Below are 19335 nucleotides of genomic sequence, written 5' to 3'. Positions count from 1 at the left end.
TGACCCCTCCCCCTTTCCTTCGCCTCCTTCTCTCCCTCCCGCGCCACCGCCACCACCGACGAGCGGCCACTGCCCCACCATCGCCGCCGGAAGTTGGTGTTTTTTAAGAAAAGAGAAGAAGTAGCCCCCAAATAGGTTGATTTCTTGAAAAGATATGCATGATTGATGGTGAAATTGAATGTGTGTGTGTTAATGGAGGAAGAAAATGGGTTGGTTGATTTCTTGAAAATAAGCTCTTTATGATTGATGATGAAATTGAATGTGTGTGTTAATGGAGGAAGAAAATGGGTTCAATGTGTGTGCGTTAATGGAGGAAGAATATGGGTTGGTTGATTTCTTGAAAATAAGCTCTTTATGATTGATGATGAAATTGAATGTGTGTTAATGGAGGAAGAAAATGGGTTGAATGTGTGTGTGTTAATGGAGGAAGAAAATGAGTTGGTTGATTTCTTGAAAATAAGATCTTTATGATTGATGATGAAATTGAATGTGTGTGTTAACGGAGGAAGAAAATGGGTTTTGATTGATTTCTTGAAATGAAGAAGAAGAAGAAGAAGAAGGGTTTAGTGATGAAGAAGATAAAATTAATGGAGGGTTTAATGGTTAATTAGAGGTTAATTAGTGTAAATATAATTAATAAAAGAAAAATCAAATGAAAAAAAAAGGAAAAGAATATAAAATTAAAATTTAGAAAGTTCCAACGTGGCAATGACGTGGCGCTGATGTGGCGGAGAGTGTGCAAAACTCTCCCTTGTGCAACTGGTCATCTATTTTTTTTTTGCCACGTCAGCCCAAAAAGGGTACAAAAATACAGAAAAAATTAAGGTCAGGGGGGTAATAGGTCTCCCGTAAAGGTTGGGTGCGTCATAATTAATCCGAGTATACATTGAGGGGGCATTTGACTATTTTCCCTTTTGCTTATCATCTCTGAATCAATCAGTCAACTAATTCTCAATCCCAAATTAGTTAGAGTCGGCTATATGAATACTCTTTATCAATCATTCATCAAAGTTGTACTCTTTTTACACGGATAGTAATCTTTTGAAGCCCTCCTCCTTTATTAGGGTTTGAAGACTGCCTAAGCTTGTGAATCTCGCATAAGTGGACTTGTTTCTTTTATCATCGAAACAGAAATTTGTGAGAAGACAACTCAAGATGCAGAATAGCTTAAATCCCTGCTCCAAGCCGCCAAAGAACATTATAAATATTGCTTTTCTTACTTAGTATGGTACAAATAGTTTCACTAACTGTTAGAACGGTAATAAAGTTGCAATGATTTCTTTATCTAGAACAATTCAATTGGTATGGAACACTCAACGATTAAGTTGCAAAATATCCTGATATTCAGCTGGTTTGAGAGCAAGTTGAATACCAAGATCTGAATGAATACTGGTTCAGAAGATTTAGATGAGGATAATATAAACTTGTGTTTGGCAGAAGAAGACAAAAGCAGACGTTGAACTTAATAAGCGCAAGCATTAAGTAGACAAAGAGCCTTACATTTATGCTGTAGAACAAGGACAAAACCAAATGTTGTGCTTCAATAAGATCTCCAGGCCCAGTTAAGTTTAGTGAACCTTGTCCATGAACTCCCAAATTTGCATTTGATTGTATCACAGAGGATCCCTAAAGCCCAATATGTTTCGATGGGTAATGAACAGAGAAAATATAACCAAAACTCCAAAACCATAAGAGAGAGGTAAAAGAATGAGTTACCTTTAGCACCACTAAATTGCTCACTTCAAGTAAAGATGTCGCAACAATTGCATCACCATCACCATCTATAAGCATCTTTGAGTTCAACATCAACTGGATTTTGACAGACATTCGCAAAGACCCATAGATCTAGAAATTTGTAAGAAACTATTAAATATAACACCTAACAAATATGTTCCAGAGATAAATTAAAAATAAAAAAGAACAATTAAAAAGGAAGGGTGTGCCTCCTTTTTTTACTGGAATAGAAAGAAGAGAGTAAAACACTAGAGAACATACTTGCCTTAATTACTGAGTCACTCATCAAGAGCTCTTCAGCCAGCAACTCAAACTCTGATAAGGCATAATGTACAAGCCCAAAGGACAAAATGGCACCATGCGATAAGCTAAGTTGTCCTCGAACCTAAACGACAAATAGCATATCAATTTCTGAATATCAACTTCAAACACCACCATTTAAGATTAACACTCACATAAGGTAGAAGGAAGCCAACAAGAAACTAAGATATCAGACATAATTTTCAAATTATGAACTTAGGCTTCTGTTCCTGGACCATGATATGTGCCTAACATGACAATGAAAGGCATAAAAGGAAAAAGCAGTAAGAAAAACAAAAGCAAGTGCTATAGGAAAATGCAAAAAGGAGAGGAAAATGGCGACACTAGTGTTTATTCTACTTCTAGATATTCATACCAATTCTACCCAATGGGATTGAAAAACTGCAGCGGGAAAAAATGAACCCACTTTTGGGTGTCTTTATTTGGTTTTATCTATTTAACAGTTCCATTTAGAGCCAATAATTTATTCAATTGATTTTTACATATACATCGCTTCCTTAGGGAATGGCTAATAGAACAACGCTAAAACATGTTCAAGTTACTCTAGCAAAGTTTTCAATGAAGAAAAAGTATAGATATGGTCAATGGGCTGTCAACCCACTGCTTCGAGATCTGTCAAATCCCAAATTCGTTCTGACATAAGAGGCAAAACATCCAATTGTGGTGTAATTAGAAGCACTTATTCACAAGAGGAAAAGATATGGAAGGAAAGGAACTCAGGATGTTTTGATAACAAAGCAATCCTATCCAGAAGATAAAGCTTATTTGTATTCGACTTTTGCATTTTTGGTGTACAGAAAAGTATATAGATGATACAGACTCTATTACAGTTCCTAGAGTCTCTTTAGTTGCTAATTGAATTTCTGTAGCTTTTATAAAGCTTCCTTGTAACTATGGCCTTCACTGGCCCTTTTGGATATCAATACAGCTTGTTATCATGTCAAAAAAAAGAAGAAGAAGAAGATATGATTGACCTGTATACGACTCCAAAGTAGAGGAACAGTAGCTCGTGCATGATCTTGAATATGAATGTTTGTCCAGAGAGGGTGATTAGGAAACTCGAAGAGAAGTGTATCAGTATCTGTTGACAAGTTGTGATTGTTAACAATGAGTCTTCGAGGAACAGCATCATAGAATGTCCCTGCACCACCTGCATTTGTGGGACAGCCAAAACTTCTTCCCCCTGTCAAACAACAAAAAGGAAAGGCGCTGACACCCCATCTTCAATTACAGCCATCATGGATAGAGAAACAAAGATTCCATGATCCACAAAATTCCAGATGTGATGTACAAAGTAAATTATCAATTTAAGTCGAGCAGAACCAAGATAAAGTTGTCAATTTTTTTTATCAGGCTAAATAAAATTCCATGAAATCAACATCCAGTAGATGCAATTGATTACAAAATTATAGCAAGACTACCACATAGCATATCTTCTCCTAGTTGCTCAAGGAGCTAACAAAGTCCAAAATATCTTATGAGCTATTACATCAGAAGAGTTACACCAAAAAGATTAAGTAAGCATCTCGATTTTAGTGTGCGTATGGGAGTTGAAGTTCCTTCAAAGCATCTCTGACTTCTTTCATTCCATATGCTCCAAATAATACACTGAGGTATCATCTTCATGATGCATCTGATGGATTTTCCAACTCTGCGGCCATTCAAAATGACAACCTTCAGAATCCCAGACATTGCCCAACTTATACAAAAAATACTCTGAACAGATCCCATATATTCCTGGCTACTATACAGTGTATAGATAAATGGTCTGTACACTGGTTATCTTCTTTACACATGTAACAACTGCTGCACAAAACCATTCTCCTCTTCTTTATGCTTCTTGTGTTAGGTAGGGTCCTTGAACTGCCAACCAGCCGCACCATGCTACCTTGGTAGGTGATTTGGTTCTCCATATAAGCTTCCAAGGCCAATCTGGTAATCTTCCATGATATTGCCTCTGCTAGCCATTTCCTCATTCAACTCCTTGACTGAGAATCTGCCTTGGCCTTTGACCCCCATATCAGTCTGTCTTTTTCTTGCTGTTGCACCTGAATGTCTTGAATTTTGGCCATAAATTTCAACATCTCTTCAATTACCCAGTCATGGCATTGTCCATGGCATTCTCTGCTGAAACTAATGTTCCAGGAGTTATTCTCCGGAGCTGCTTTATGGGGCTCTAGAATCATTAACAAAACCAGTCACTACCTGAAATTCTTCTTTCAAAACCCTGTTGCAATTCCATCTGTCTAGCCAAAATAAGGTACTTTCCCCATTACCTAATTACCTACCTGTATTTTCACTTTGCCACTGAACTCATCCCATAGCTTGCTTATATGTTTCCAAAGACCCCCACCATGTGGGACTGCTGTTATTTTAGTGTGACAATAACCCTCTGCTCCATGCTTTATCTGCACTACTCTCCTCCACAAGGCATCCTGCTCGTTACTATCTCTCCACAGCGACTTCATCAATAAATTTTTATTGTGCAGTGTTAAGTCCTTGATCCCCATACCTCCCCTTTCCTTGGGCAAAATAATCCTTTACCATTTCGGCAAATGATATGTTAGAGAACTATTACCCTCGCAAAAAAACCTTCTTCTTATTTTGTCCAGCTGAGTAAGTACCTTTCCTGAAATAGGGAAGAGGGCTATAAAATAGGTTGGAATGTTGTCCAACACACTATTAGTCAAAGTTATTCCTCCGCCAAAAAATTAAGTAGCCAGTGTCTTATCTTCTTAACTTCTCAACTACTCCCTGTCACACTAAGGTGTTTCTATATATCTGGCTTCCAATGGCAATCCAAGATATGTTGTCGAGAAGTAAAAATGTTGCATCCCGATATTTCTGCCAGCCCCTGCACATTTTTCACTGCATTTACTGGATGGATGACTGATTTGTAAAGATTATCCAGAAATTGTCTCAAATATAATGAGGAGCAACTTCAGGTATCTCATCTGACTTTGTTCAGCACCACAGATTATCAATGTGTCATCAGAAAAAAGGTGTGGAACAGTGATTGCTCTCCTGTTCTGACCCTACTTAAAGCCCTTAATCCACTGATATTGGATTGCTTTCTTTATCATTCAACTGATGACTTCCATTACCAGGATGGAGAGAATGTGATAAAGGATCAGCTTGCCTCAGCCCTCAAGCTCCATTGTGCAGGAAAAAATCCCACTGGTTCTCCATTAACTAAAATGGGATATCTAATTTTTGTGACATAGAATTTAATCCAGCTCAGCCACCTCTCTTCAAAACCCATCTGTTTTTTATGAAGTTATCTAAAACCCATTTGTTGCAATGTGCTAAATAAGAATTGCCAAATTGGCATGGCTGTCTGCCTGCTCCACATCTATGTTACATTAACACCTGGTCCCCTTTTTCAGCCTCCAATTCAGCACCTCATTGGCTATGAGTGATGCATCTGTAATTTGTCACCCTTTTAAAAATGCATGTTCCTGCACAGAAACTATTTTCCCATCTCTTTTCAACTTTTCAACTAGCAGTTTGGCCATAATTTTATACACACTTCCAACAAGACTTATTGGTCTAAGGTTTATTAGTTCTTCAACACCTTGTTTTTGGAATTAAGGCTATAAAGAGGCATTGCAAGCTTTGAAAAACTTGTATGATCGCTGAAAGTAGTTCATATCTCTGATTAAGTCCTCTTTGATTATGCTCCAAGCTTTTTGGTAAGAAGTCATACTGAAGACATTAGGCCCCAAAGCTTGAGCTTTAACTGGGTCACACTGGCTTATTGTTTTCTTAATTTCCTCCTCTTCAAAATTTCCTTCTAACCATCTTTGTTCCGCTTCATTAATGATTTTTTTTTTTTTTTGAAACTGGTAACGTTGTATTCCTCAGCATTAAGGGATACGCTGGCCACCTCCAAAAAGAGAGCTACAGAGTGGTATTAATTACAAAGTCCAATGAAATCTACTAACTGTAATTTGTCAACTATACTATTTTCTTTACACCAAAAACATAATAACTAATACAATTCCATTTGATCTTCTGAATTGAATTGGATCTGCCTTCAAAGATTGTCATGTCTCTCCTTCCATATGTTCCACCATATACAAGCTGGAATTGTTCTCCACCATATCTTCTGGCTTTCGCTCCCCCCTTTCCCTTCCGATCCAGCAACTTAAGAGATCTGCTGTGTGTTCTGGCATGATCCAGCTTCCTTGGCCAAACTGATAGAGAGAGCCCAAACCTGAGTTGTAACTTTATAGTGAAGGAACAAATGATTATTTGTTTCTGCTGCCTCTTGACACATAGAGCATCTAGATGCTATTTCTATTTTTCTTTTATGTAGAACTTCATGTGTGAGACAAGCTCTCCTTGCCACCAGCCAAGAGAAACATTTCACCTTAGTTGGTGCCATGTTCTTCCACACAAGCTTCCAAGGACCAGTTGAAACTCCAACCAGTTCAAACATTCCCCTTTTGTACACCCTGCTCAATGAGAATACTCCCATCATTTTGATGCTTCCATCTGATTGCATCAGCTTCAACATTTGTGCCCAAAAAGTTCCCCACCTGAGTCAGTAGTTCAGCTACACTGGCCACTTCCCAATCATTTAGATATCTTCTGAATGTTAGATCCCATCCCTGAGGTGTCCAAGCTTCTTCAATTGTGCAATCAGGATTGCTACAAATAGAGAACAACGCAGGGAACAGTTCCTTTAGTGTTCCATTTCCAATCCAATTGTCTTTCCAGAAAAAAATCCTGCTGCCATTTCCCACCTTGTAACATGAGTTTCTCTTAAAATCAGGCCATAAAGATCTAATAGTTCTCTACACCCTACACCATATGTGTCTGTTGCAGGATTTGTACACCAATGTCCTTGTCCAAATTTTTGCTGGACTACTTCCTTCCAGAGAGATGTCTTACTACTTTCTCTCTCTCTCTCTCTCTCTCTCTCTCTCTCTCTCTCTCTCTCTGCCCTCTCTCAACGGTAACAACAACTCCCCACCCCATCCCACCCCACCCCCCCTCCTTCCTGGCAGCGAACCACCCCCCGGCAGGTATACTTTTCCGGCCAGGCCCCCTTCTTTTTCTCTCCTTCTCTCTTCTCTTCGCTTCTCTTTTCCTTTCTTTTCTTTGTTTTTTGCCTCTTGTCTTCTCGTTTCTGCACTTGGAAACCTCCGCCAGTGGGTTTCCGGCGGTGAACAGTACTCCGGCGGCGAACAGGTTTTTTTTTTTGGTTTTGAAATTGTTTTCACCTGGAGTTGGTACCTCTGGTGGCTCATATTAATTCATGTGTCTTTTAACCTTGTTAAATCTTGCCTGCTACACATTCTTGACTCTTGACTTTAAATTCTTGCCTTTATTCCTTTAGCTTATAGTGCTATCTTTCTTGTCATAGTAACCTGACTTGCATATAGTCTCTTGATAACTGTGTTTTAGTATTGATTCTTGTTTGTTTTAGATAAATCTTTGATTTGCTTTTATTTCCCTTAGTGGCTATAGTGAGTGATGGTAGACTAGGGTCATGTTCTCGGTCGGGGACGGGGGCTAGGGTTAGAGGGGGTAAGTAGGGTCAGGGAGCGTCTAGGTTGAGAGTAGGGTCCTGGAACATTGGGACTTTGACGGGGAAGTCCATAGAGCTAGTTAAGATTCTTAAGGAGAGGAAGATTAATATAGCTTGCATCCAAGAGACCAAATGGGTAGGATCTAAAGCTAAGGATGTGGACGGGTATAAGTTATGGTTCTCGGGTAAGTCAATGTATAGGAATGGGGTAGGCATTTTAGTAGATAGTGAGCTAAGGGACTAGGCCGTAGAGGTTAGGAGGGTCAATGACCGGATGATGGCGGTTAAGTTAGTTGTGGAAGGGTTTACCTTGAACATTATTAGTGCTTACGCGCCACAAGCGGGCTTGGACGAGGAGGAGAAGAGGCGCTTCTGGGAGGATTTGGATGAAGTGGTGGGAGGTATACCGCCCACCGAGAAGTTATTCATAGGAGGAGATTTCAATGGACACATCGGCTCAACCTCGGGGGGTTATGATGATGAGCATGGAGGTTTCGGCTTCGGAGTCAGGAATGGAGAAGGAGTCTCACTTCTGGATTTCGCTAAAGCCTTTGGATTGGTAGTAGCCAACTCGCGTTTCCCGAAGAGGGAGCAGCACTTGGTAACCTTTCGTAGTTCGACGGCTGCGACGCAGATAGACTTTTTGCTCCTTAGAAAAGAGGATAAAGGCCTTTGTAAAGACTGCAAGGTCATTCCGAGTGAGAACCTTACGACCCAACATAAGCTTTTAGTGATGGATTTGGGGATTACGAGGTAGAAGAGGAAGAGGGTCGCGGATGACCTGCCAAGGATCAGATGGGGGAGTCTGACTTTGTCGAGTGCCCAGGAGATGGGGGAGAAGTTGATGGCTATGGGGGCTTGGGAGAGTAGGGGGGACGCGAGCAGTATGTGGGATAGGAAGGCGAGCTGTATTAGGGAAACAGCTAGAGATGTCCTGGGAGTCTCGAGAGGTCGCCGTGGTAGGCGACGAGGGGACTGGTGGTGGAATGGAGAAGTACAGGGAAAAGTGGAAGCAAAGAAAGTGGCGTACACGAGGTTGGTAGACAGCAAAGATGAGGAGAAGAAGCGGACGAATAGGGAAAGGTATAAGATTACGAGAAAGGAAGCAAAGTTGGCAGTTTCGGCTGCAAAAACGGCAGCTTTCGAACGTCTATATGCAGAACTAGAGGACAAAGGCGGGGATAAGAAGTTGTTCAGGCTAGCCAAGGTGAGGGAGAGAAAGGCACGGGACCTGGATCGAGTAAAGTGCGTCAAGGACGAGGATGGCAAAGTATTGGTAGAGGAAGCTCTCATTAGACGGAGATGGCTGTCATACTTCCATAAACTCTTGAACGAGGAAGGTGAGAGAGACATTGTGTTGGGAGATTTGGAGTACTCTGAGAGGCGTCACGACTTTGGGTATTGTAGGAGTATAAAGGTGGAGGAGGTTAAGGGTGTTGTTCGCAGGATGTGCAGGGGAAGAGCTACCGATCCCGACGAGATCCCTGGGGAGTTTTGGAAGAGTGCAGGCAGCGCAGGTTTGGAGTGGTTGACTGGATTGTTTAATGTTATTTTTAAGACGGCGAAGATGCCTGAGGAATGGAGGTGGAGTATGATGGTCCCTTTGTATAAGAACAAAGGTGATATTCAAAGTTGCAACAACTATAGAGGGATCAAGCTGCTAAGCCACACTATGAAGGTGTGGGAAAGGGTGGTGGAGATGAGGGTGAGAAGAGGCGTGTCCATTTCAGAAAACCAGTTCGGATTCATGTCGGGGCCCTCGACTACAGAAGCCATCCATCTTGTGAGGAGACTGGTGGAGCAGTATAGGGAGAGGAAGAAGGACCTGCACATGGTTTTCATCGACCTAGAAAAGGCTTACGACAAAGTGCCAAGAGAGGTTTTATGGAGATGCTTGGAGGCCAGAGGTGTACCTGTAGCGTACACTAGGGTGATCAAGGACACGTATGAGGGAGCCAAGACCAGGGTAAGGACAGTGGGAGGAGACTCAGAGCACTTCCTAGTGGAGATGGGGTTGCACCAAGGATCAGCTCTTAGCCCATTTTTATTTGCTCTAGTGATGGATTGTCTGACGCAGTGAATTCAAGGTGAGGTGTCATGGTGTATGTTATTTGCGGATGACATAGTCTTGATCAACGAGACACGCAGCGGAGTGAACGCTAAGCTGGAGGTTTGGAGACAAACTCTGGAGTCTAAAGGGTTCAAGTTGAGTAAGACCAAGACAGAGTACATAGAGTGCAAGTTCAGTGACATGACACATGAGTCTGGCGTGGAAGTGAGGCTTGGTACCCAGGTCATCCCAAAGAAAAGAAGTTTCAAATATCTCGGGTCTATTATACAAAAAAATGGGGATATTGACGATGATGTCTCACATGGTATTGGCGCAGGGTGGATGAAATGGAGGCTTGCTTCAGGAGTGCTGTGTGATAAGAAGGTGCCACCAAAACTTAAAAGGCAGGTTCTACAAGGTGGTTGTGAGACCGACCTTGTTGTACGGGGCAGAGTGTTGGGCAATCAAAAGCTCTCACGTCCAAAAGATGAAAGTTGCGAAAATGAGAATGTTGCGATGGATGTGTGGGCACACCAGGCGAGATAGGATTAGGAATGAAGATATCCGGGATAAGGTTGGAGTAGCATCAGTGGAGGACAAGATGAGGGAAGCGAGGCTGAGATGGTTTGGGCATGTGAGGAGGAGAGGCACAGATGCCCCAGTGCGGAGGTGTGAGAGGTTAGCTATGGATGGTTTCAGAAGAGGTCGGGGTAGGCCGAAAAAGCATTGGGGAGAGGTGCTGAGACAGGACATGGCGCAGGTTCAGCTTACCGAGGACATGACCTTAGATAGGAGGTTTTGGAAGACTCAGATTAGGGTAGAAGGCTAGTAGGTAGTCGTTGTTTCGATCTATAGTCTATTGTCCTTTGTTTCTTGCTACTATATGTGGTTTCTTGTACTTCGATTATCTTATTTATCTGTGGTAGCTACTGCTCCCTTTTTTCAGACTGCTTTATTTTGACTTATTCGCTTTCTTTAGTTTCATTTGCATTCTGCTTTGTGCTTATCTAACCTTTCTCGTTGTGATTTCTCTTGAGCCGAGGGTCTTTCAGAAACAGCCTCCCTGTCTTCCGAGATAGGGGTATGGTCTGCGTACACTTTACCCTCCCCAGACCCCACATTGTGGGATTTCACTGGGTATGTTGTTGTTGTTGTTGTTGTACTTCCTTCCAGAGAGCTTGTTGTTCCTCATTGTACCTCCATAACCATAAGACTATTATTTTGCAGCTTCAGCTCCTTGACCTCCATACCTCCTTGATCTCTATTCTTCTGTACATTCTCCCACTTCACTAAGTGAAAATTCCTGTCCTCCTTATTGCCGTTCCACAAGAAATTCCTCCTCAATTTATCTAGGATGTCAATCACCTTAATTGGCATAGGAAATAAAGACATTACATATGTTGCTAGAGCATCCAACACGGAATTTATCAAAATAAGTGTCCCTCTCAGAGAAAGATACTGAGACTTCCACAGAGCAAACTTCTTCTCTGTTTTTTCAATGATTCCATCCCATATCTCCAAAGCTTTGTGTTTTGATCCCAATGGCATACCAAGATAAATAGTAGGTAGTTTTCCACTCTACAGCCCAGAATATTTGCCAAAACCTGTATTTGCAGTACCTCCTTAACTGGAAAGATTTTGCTTTTTCTCCAGTTTACCTTCAATCCTGATGTAGCTTCAAATATCACCAATATCATTCTAAGGAAGCTGATCTGCTCTGGTGTAGCATCGCAGAAAATAACTGTGTCATCTGCATATAATAGATGGTAGATCTTCAGCACCTCACCTGCTCTGTTCCCTACTCTGAATCCTGTCAACCATCTGTTGTTAGTTGCAATCCTCAACATGCTATTGAGGCCTTCCATAGCAATGATAAAAAGAAAAGGGGACATAGGATCACCTTGTCTGAGTCCCGTTTCTGCTGGAACAAAACCAACTGGTTCTCCATTAACCAGCACAGAGAACCTGGTAGTTTTTATGCAGAATCCAATCCATTTCAGCCATCTATTGCCAAAACCCATCTGTCGAAGCACATTGATAAGGAAGTTCCAATTGAGATGATCATAGGCTTTCTCAATATCCAGTTTGCACATGACCCCTGGTACCTCCCCTCTCATCCTGGTATCAATACATTCACTGGCTATCAAAGCAGCGTCTATGATTTGTCTCCCCTTAATGAATGCCATTTGGTTTTTGTTAACCAGATTGCCCACAACCTGTTTTGACCTTTCAGCCAACACTTTTGAAATGATCTTATACATACCAGAGATCAAACTAATGGGTCTGAAGTCCCTAAGTTCAATGGTTCCTGCTTTCTTGGGGATCAAAGCCACAAAAGTAGCATGGAAGCTTTTTCAAAGAACTGTTGAACATGGAAATTTTGAAGGCTGAGAATTATGTCCTCCTTCAGCATATCCCAGAAACTTTGATAGAAAGCCATTGAAAAGTCATCCGGTCCAGGAGCTTTATCAACCGCACGTAGCTTAATAGCTTCAAGAATTTCTGCCTCCTCAAACTGTCTTTCCATCCACTCTTGTTCTTCTGGGGAAATGATTGCCTTAGGACAGTAATTCAGAATTACTCCCTCTGTCCCAATTTATGTGATACACTTTCCTTTTTAGTCTGTCTCAAAAAGCATGGTACATTTCCTTATTTGACAACAATTTAACTTTAAACTTTACCTTTTACGCTTAACAAGATGATTTATAACCACACAATATCTTTGATTTATCTTAAACCACAAATTCAAAAGTCTTCTTTTATTCCTTAAACTCCAGGCCCAGTCAAACTATATTAGATAAATTGGGACTGAGGGAGTATTATTGTGATTCCTTCCATTTCTTTTATCACTTCCCCTCTCACCACCAACTTGCGATTATTTTGCTTCTTTTTTGTGAATTAGCCATCTTCTGAAAGTTTTATATTCCTATCACCTTCCCTTAACCATATACTTCCTGGTTTTTGATGCCATGATGCCATGAAGATATCCGAGACAAGGTGGGAGTGGCATCGGTGGAGGACAAGATGCGGAAAGCGCGGCTGAGATGGTTTGGGCATGTGAAGAGGAGAGACACAGATGCCCCAGTGCGGAGGTGTGAGAGGTTGGCTATGGACGATTTCAGAAGAGGTAGAGGTAGGCCAAGGAAGTATTGGGGAGAGGTGCTTAGACAGGACATGGCGCAGTTCCAGCTTACCGAGGACATGACCTTAGATAGGAGGCTATGGAGGACTCAGATTAGGGTAGAAGGCTAGTAGGTAGTCCCACGTATCCCGTCGCACTAGTAGTCGCAATTTCGATTTCTTCTACCACAATTATCGTATTTATCTGTGCTAGCTACTGCTTCTTTTCTCAGACTGCTTTATCATGGCTTTTGTCGCTTTCGTTAGTTTCATTTCCGTTTTGCTTTGTACTGTTTGTGCTTATCTAACCTTTTCTCGTCATGTTTTCTCTTGAGCCGAGAGTCTTTCGGAAACAACCTCTCTATCTTCTGAGATGGGGGCAAGGTCTGCGTACACTTTACCCTCCCCAGACCCCACACAGTGGGATTTCACTGGGTATGTTGTTGTTGTTGTTGTTGATGTTTCCTCTGCCTTTGCCATCTTTTCCAGTTCTCTGCAATCTCTTTCCTTCTATCTTTTTTTGTTTGACAGAGTTGTCTATGGTCAGCTTCCAGAGTCATCTCTGCTAGTTCAACCAAAAAGAATTTTTCCCTCTTTCCAGTCTTCCAAATTCCTCCCTATTCCATCTTTTGATATCACCTTTAAGCTTCTTTAATTTCTGCATTAACACATAATCTGGTCTGCATGTGATATTGCAGCTCTCCCCCCATTCTTCGATTTTCTCCGCACGAGCAAATCTTCTATCATTCCCCCACACTCTAACATCACAGATTTGTGATCGGATAGTATATTTGCACATTGTTGACTACTTGATAGCTATGAACACTTCAGCTTACTAAGCGGATATCAAAAACTTATCAATTCTTGAAGCTCGTTGATTGTTTTCCCCCCTTTTCCAAATGTATATGCCACCATGTAGTGGCAAATCAATCATGGTCATATCATGGATGAAGCTATTAAATCCTCTTATAGCTCTTGAGCTTCTTGTGCAATTTCTCCTTTCATCCATAAGCCCGATTACATTGAAATCTCCCCAATTACCCATGGACCATCCCAGAAACCCCTAACAGTAGCTAGCTCATCCCACATCTCCTTCCTCTCCTCTTGTGTGTGGACCATACAAACTTGTGATATATCACCCGAAATTTTCTATCAAACTTGCGAATATACACGACATAGAAAAGATTCCCTACTGTTTATCAACTCTTCTCCTCTGCGTTTTGTCCCATAACATCACTTTTCCTCCCTTGCTTCCTTCTGCTTTGATTTCTACCGAGAAGCCCATCTATTTCCCATCTTTGCCTCACTAAAGAGTTTGAAAAATTCCTAATCTTTGTCTCTTGAAAGCACAGAATATCAGCCTTCCATTATTGTACTAACATTTTAATGTCCCTCCTCTTGCTTGGTTAGTTCAACCCCCTAATATTCCAACTTAGAATTTTCATCTTCATGGAATTAGTGCTTTGCACTACCTCCCCCTTATTACTATCAGAATTCAGACTACAGTATAACTTTTCCGATTTGAGTTGATTCTTCTTCTTCTTGCCGGTTTTGGCTTTGCGCTAAGGATCTGTAATCTCTGAATTCTCCATTCCTCTATATTTATTAGCATATCTAGAATCTCATTCTCAAAACCTTCTGTATTTACCCCCAATTGTTTGCTCACTTTGATTATATTTCTCTGGACTCGTCTAGAGATTTCAAATGTTGAAGATGACAGACATTCTTCCATCATCCATTAATACTCGCCGTACCATGGTAAAAGAGGTACCTCCAAATGGGCATTGACAACTCATTATCAGATAGAGTTATCTCTGTAGTGTACTCTACACTTTTCAGATAAATCTTCTGACCCACCGAAATATGACCCCTCTTGTTCGGTCTCTCTTCTTTTTCTGAGTTGATCTCTGCTGTTTTTGTTCAGATAGTATAACGGAAGCTAAATGTAGATAATTTCTTAAAGTAAAGGGGTAAATCTGGCCTTTTTCCCTAAAACAAAAGCTCTAATCTACACCTGAGGGAAAAAGAGAAACTAGGATAAGAGAAGAACAGAAAACCGGCCCTCACATAGTCCCCAAAATTGGCAGGGAAAGGAGGTTGACTTTTGTGGAAGATCCTGAAAATTAGACTTCATATACCAAAAATGTTTTCTTAAATGAAGGTATTTGTGCTTGGAGAACCTAATGAAAACCTTATATTCCCTAAGGAGGTCCTATCACAGCAAAAATGCTTATTAATGAGAGACTAGGATAAGAGAAGAACAGAAAACCGGCCCTCACATAATCCCCAAAATTGGCAGGGAAAGGAGGTTAACATATGTGGAAGACCCTGAAAATTAGACTTTATACACCAAAAATGTTTTCTTAAACGAAGGTATTTGTGCTTGGAGAACCTAATGAAAACCTTATATTCCCTAAGGAGGTCCTATCACAGTGAAAATGCTTATTAATGAGAGTTTCCTGATTTGGTTGTGCCAAGATTTGAAAAACAATAACAAATGATTAATGATAAATTTTAGCTTATGAATTATGATGCACACTTATCCTAGTAATTCAAAGCAATTTCATATACCTTATTTTAAAAAAGAGGCAACTCAAGTATTGATAATTAGATACCACAGTGGGAAGAACTATTCTGTGGTTCAGCATGAGGAGAAGGAAAGGACTCAGGAACACTGGACTCTTAAAAAAGATGCACCTAACTTTCTAATTGCATCAAGTGTTAAACACTGGACTGGTCTAAAAAGTGACAGGAAATCTCTATAGCTCAGGTAGGCAGATGAGTAGATAGAGTGTGGCACTGAGATTTTCCTTCTACTACCAGAAATCCTTACCATCCAACACAGGTAGGCAATTTGCTTCTACGTTCCATTTAGCAAAGATGTAAAATGAGTTGGAAATCCTTACCATTCAAAATGAGTGGGCAATTTGCTTCTACATTCCATTTAGGAAAGACTTAAAACCTCGATTTATGCAGTCTTTCCTTCACATTCATATTTGCTCCTCTAGGAGATATGCATGAGTTCTGCATCTCACTGCATAGTTGATTTGACAAACAAGTTGAAGCTTGCAAAATATTATTAGTGCTCTATAACCCTATACTCTGTTGAAGATTCCACAATATTATAATGCTCTAAAACCCTATCCTCAACTAAAGATGGTATGCAAACACAAAGAAAAATTCTCAGAAAACATGACTTATGAAGCAATGACAGAGAAGTATAAGCTTCATTTGTTATTAGTCATCATACCATGAACAAAGAACTCTGAGTCGTCATGCCTGCTAAAGACTTCAACGGAAACTCTTCCACCACCTCCTCCAGCAAATCCATTTCCCCCAGAAGCACTTATTTTGCCACCTCCTGTCCTGCTTAGAAAGAAAAGTCAACTTTGAACACATAATACTACCTCAAAAAGACATGTCCTCACTCATGAGATAGCATGACTTAACCAATACCAATATGTAGCACATAGGGAGAATCATCATAAAAGAATGACAATCCACACTAGAATTATAGTCAGGCAATCAGTGTATAAATAGACTGAAAGTAGAAAAGTTTACAGTGGACACTATATTGTGATTTTCTAAAAGTATAATAAAAAGGTACTCATACAATCAGTTGATAATGATTTTCCTTTTGTTGACTTCTTGCGAACCTCATATAAAGCTTAAATTGTTAGGGACTAGTTATGTAATCAAGTCTTAAATATGCCTCTCATCTGTCAGCCTAAATATTTTCTTTGGCAAAACATGCGAACATATTCTGTTGTTGGGTGGCGAAATCAAACTTACAACTCTACCAACTTTAATATATGTGAAATACTAAAGTGGAAAAGGGTAGAGGCGGGCCTCCCCGAGTTCTGAAAGCTGCGGTTGGCCCAAAGTGTTGGCTCCAGACGAATTTCTTGGTCATCGAAAAAAAAATATTATGTGAAATAGTTTGAGCATTTTTCCAACACATTAAGAAAATCTTCATAGACCCCTTTGTATGTCATGATATCCCGAGGTCAAGTATGTCCAAAAGTCCATGATAAGTTTTTTAAAACATCTCATCTAAAGCTTAACTGTTGAGATATGTTTATCAGCGTTTTTATTAGTATATTTATATCAACAAATGGGATTTCACTGGGTTGTTGTTGTTGTTGTTGTTGTTGTATTTATATCAACAATGTCTCAACTTCCTCTCTACATAATTCAACCTCCAACTCGACGGTTGGCTATAAAAGTCTCTATCACTAGAACAAGAATCAATTGTCAAAGGAAGGACAGAGGGACAACATTTATGTTGGGGAGAACATGCGTACCAATTTCCGACAAACTTAGTTGGTCTATAAGGCGCATTATAAGTGAAGAAACTTTTTGCAATATGGTTACTTAAAAGCTAAACACGACCAGTTTCCTATATAAAAGAAACATGTACTGACTGGTAACCTGCAAAACATCACAAGTAACATGTTACAGTCAAACTGCACTAGTAGTGTAGAAATATTTTGTAACGTCTGCCTGTGTAAGCAAAATTCTTAAGGGGTCATTTGGTACGATGTATTAGAGTACATGTCTTAGCTTTGGTATTATTAATCCCTTGTTTGGTAGTGTTCTTCAACCTATGTATGACTAATACATACATCGTACTCAGTAGTATTCTTATACATAGCAAACCATGGTATTAGCAATACAAGGGTTATTAATACATGGATAAGCATGGTTAAAGACGGAACTGCCCTTAATACACCAAACCAAACAGTGGATAAGAACTAATCTCGGCATAACTAATTCCAGCATTACTAATACACTCTATTTAGTACTATTCTTTGTACACTTTACCAAATGACCCGTAAATGAAGGACAGTATACTGAAGAAGGACCAAGAGAAGTTAGTATTACGACAGTGAAGAAAACATGGCAACTAATAAGGAAAGCAGTACAGAGCTACAACATCGAAATATTGTGATAACCGAAAACATATACATAAGTTAAATCCTTAAATGAAAAACATTATACTCAACAAAGAACGAGAGAAGTTAGTATTACATTACATTTTCTTGGACTTGATGTAAATACTGCCAGCAGAGCCACCACCACCTTTGATTCCACCATCTCCTCCATCAGCCAAAAGACTTCCCGACGCATTCAAAACATCCTTAACTTCCAACCATATCTTGCCACCTCCATTACCTCCATAATCATCCTCCTTATTAGTACTCTGTCCTTTACTTCCATAACTAAAAGGTTGTTCCAATGACTTCCACGAATACGTATCGCCTCCCCACACGTCTTCAGGAAGCTTCTTATTATCCATAACGCAACTCGCCCCTCTACCCCCATACCCCCCACCACCCCCTTCATAATCCTTAGGTGTACCCGATGATCCGTCCGGTGGGTCCCCCGCTAACCCGGTAACGTTTATAACCGACCCGCTAATCAAACTAACATTCCCTGCAACTATATACACTGATCCACCTAATATTCTTGAATTTGCATTAAGTTTAAGGTGTCCTGTTATGTTAATGGTAATGGAACAACCTGGAAATGGACAAGTGAGGACAACACCTTGAAGAATGAAGAGATTACCTGTACCTTCAAGGTAAACATCATGTGTGAAATTAAGGTTGTAATTAAGCTCACATGTTGTGTTCAGTGAACCAATACCGAGCATTTGATCACATGTGAGGGTGGGTGGGTGGGGTGGGGGTGATGGGGGTGCATAGTCACCATTCAAGAATGGATCAGAATTGTAATCAAGAATTGAAAATTTATCAGAAAGTGATGCTGAAATGATGTGAAAATTAAGGTAAAAAGGAATGAAAAGGTGAATCCATGGGATGGCCATAACAAAAACTCATCAAGCATTGAGGGAAAAAGTAAGGATTTGTGCAGTGAAAAAGGGAGAATTTCTGATTGATTGAATGTGTTTTTCTATTTTTATGTAAAGAATTGAAATGAGGAGAGAAAAAGGGGGTTGCGAGGAGTTCGGCTGAGAGAGAAAAAGAGAGGGTGACACCTGTGCTTTCCATTTTTTGTGTTCTCTTTCAAAGAAATTTCCCATTTTCATGAGGGAAAGCTTTGTCAGCTCAAGACAGGTTAACTTACATTAGCATAATAATGTCATTATGGACCCACCTAGCCAGCCACATTCGGGTCAATTTCATCTTAAGTCAAAAGGATCATTATTTTTAGTTAATAAATTACGGTCGTTTGGTACGGGACTAAATTATTATATTATAGTCGTGAGACTAATTTATCCCATTTGGTAGGTGGATGAATTAATCTCAAGTTTAACGGGATAAAGTGGAATATCCGGGATTAAGTTTGAAAAAATTTATGCTCTATTTGTAAATTTATACCCTAAACCAAACATAATATAAAATTAATCTCAAACTTAGTATAGAAAATCTTATATCGAATCACTTGTGTCCCTTTGAGATTTGCTGATATTTCTACTTAACTTTCTTCCTCATAAATAAATTCTTCGTTAAAAATAATCTAATTGTGTGACGAAGAAACTTTAATAATTATAAAACTTATCAATAAGATATCATTAACCTACAAATACATTAAATTAGTTATGTGATAG

At 40.1% G+C, this 19335-nt stretch overlaps 1 protein-coding gene and 1 pseudogene across 3 annotated transcripts in view; one reads left to right on the top strand and one right to left on the bottom strand.

The window, feature by feature from the left end:
* LOC132641059 (uncharacterized) overlaps window positions 1-18812 on the bottom strand; it is a 28288-nt gene extending 9476 nt beyond the window's left edge. Inside the window, exons 1-6 of one of the 3 annotated variants that reach the window (XM_060357933.1) lie at window positions 17798-18812; window positions 16012-16127; window positions 3030-3238; window positions 2000-2119; window positions 1717-1845; window positions 1501-1626 (exon numbers count right to left, since the gene is read on the bottom strand). In XM_060357933.1, the coding sequence (XP_060213916.1) occupies window positions 1501-1626; window positions 1717-1845; window positions 2000-2119; window positions 3030-3238; window positions 16012-16127; window positions 17798-18591 (1494 nt within the window). In that variant the 5' untranslated portion in view covers window positions 18592-18812. Of the gene's footprint in view, window positions 1-1500; window positions 1627-1716; window positions 1846-1999; window positions 2120-3029; window positions 3239-16011; window positions 16128-17792 lie in introns of all 3 variants that reach the window. The other 2 variants (XM_060357935.1, XM_060357934.1) reach the window with 2 other exon arrangements.
* Window positions 7604-10587, top strand: LOC132641061 (uncharacterized; annotated as a pseudogene).
* Window positions 18813-19335: the final 523 nt, after the last annotated feature.

The sequence above is a fragment of the Lycium barbarum genome, chromosome 5, assembly GCF_019175385.1.
Source record: "Lycium barbarum isolate Lr01 chromosome 5, ASM1917538v2, whole genome shotgun sequence".
Classification (NCBI taxonomy): Eukaryota; Viridiplantae; Streptophyta; class Magnoliopsida; order Solanales; family Solanaceae; genus Lycium; species Lycium barbarum.
The sequence above is the reverse complement of the archived record's forward strand: the minus strand, read 5'-3'. Positions and strand labels throughout refer to the sequence as shown.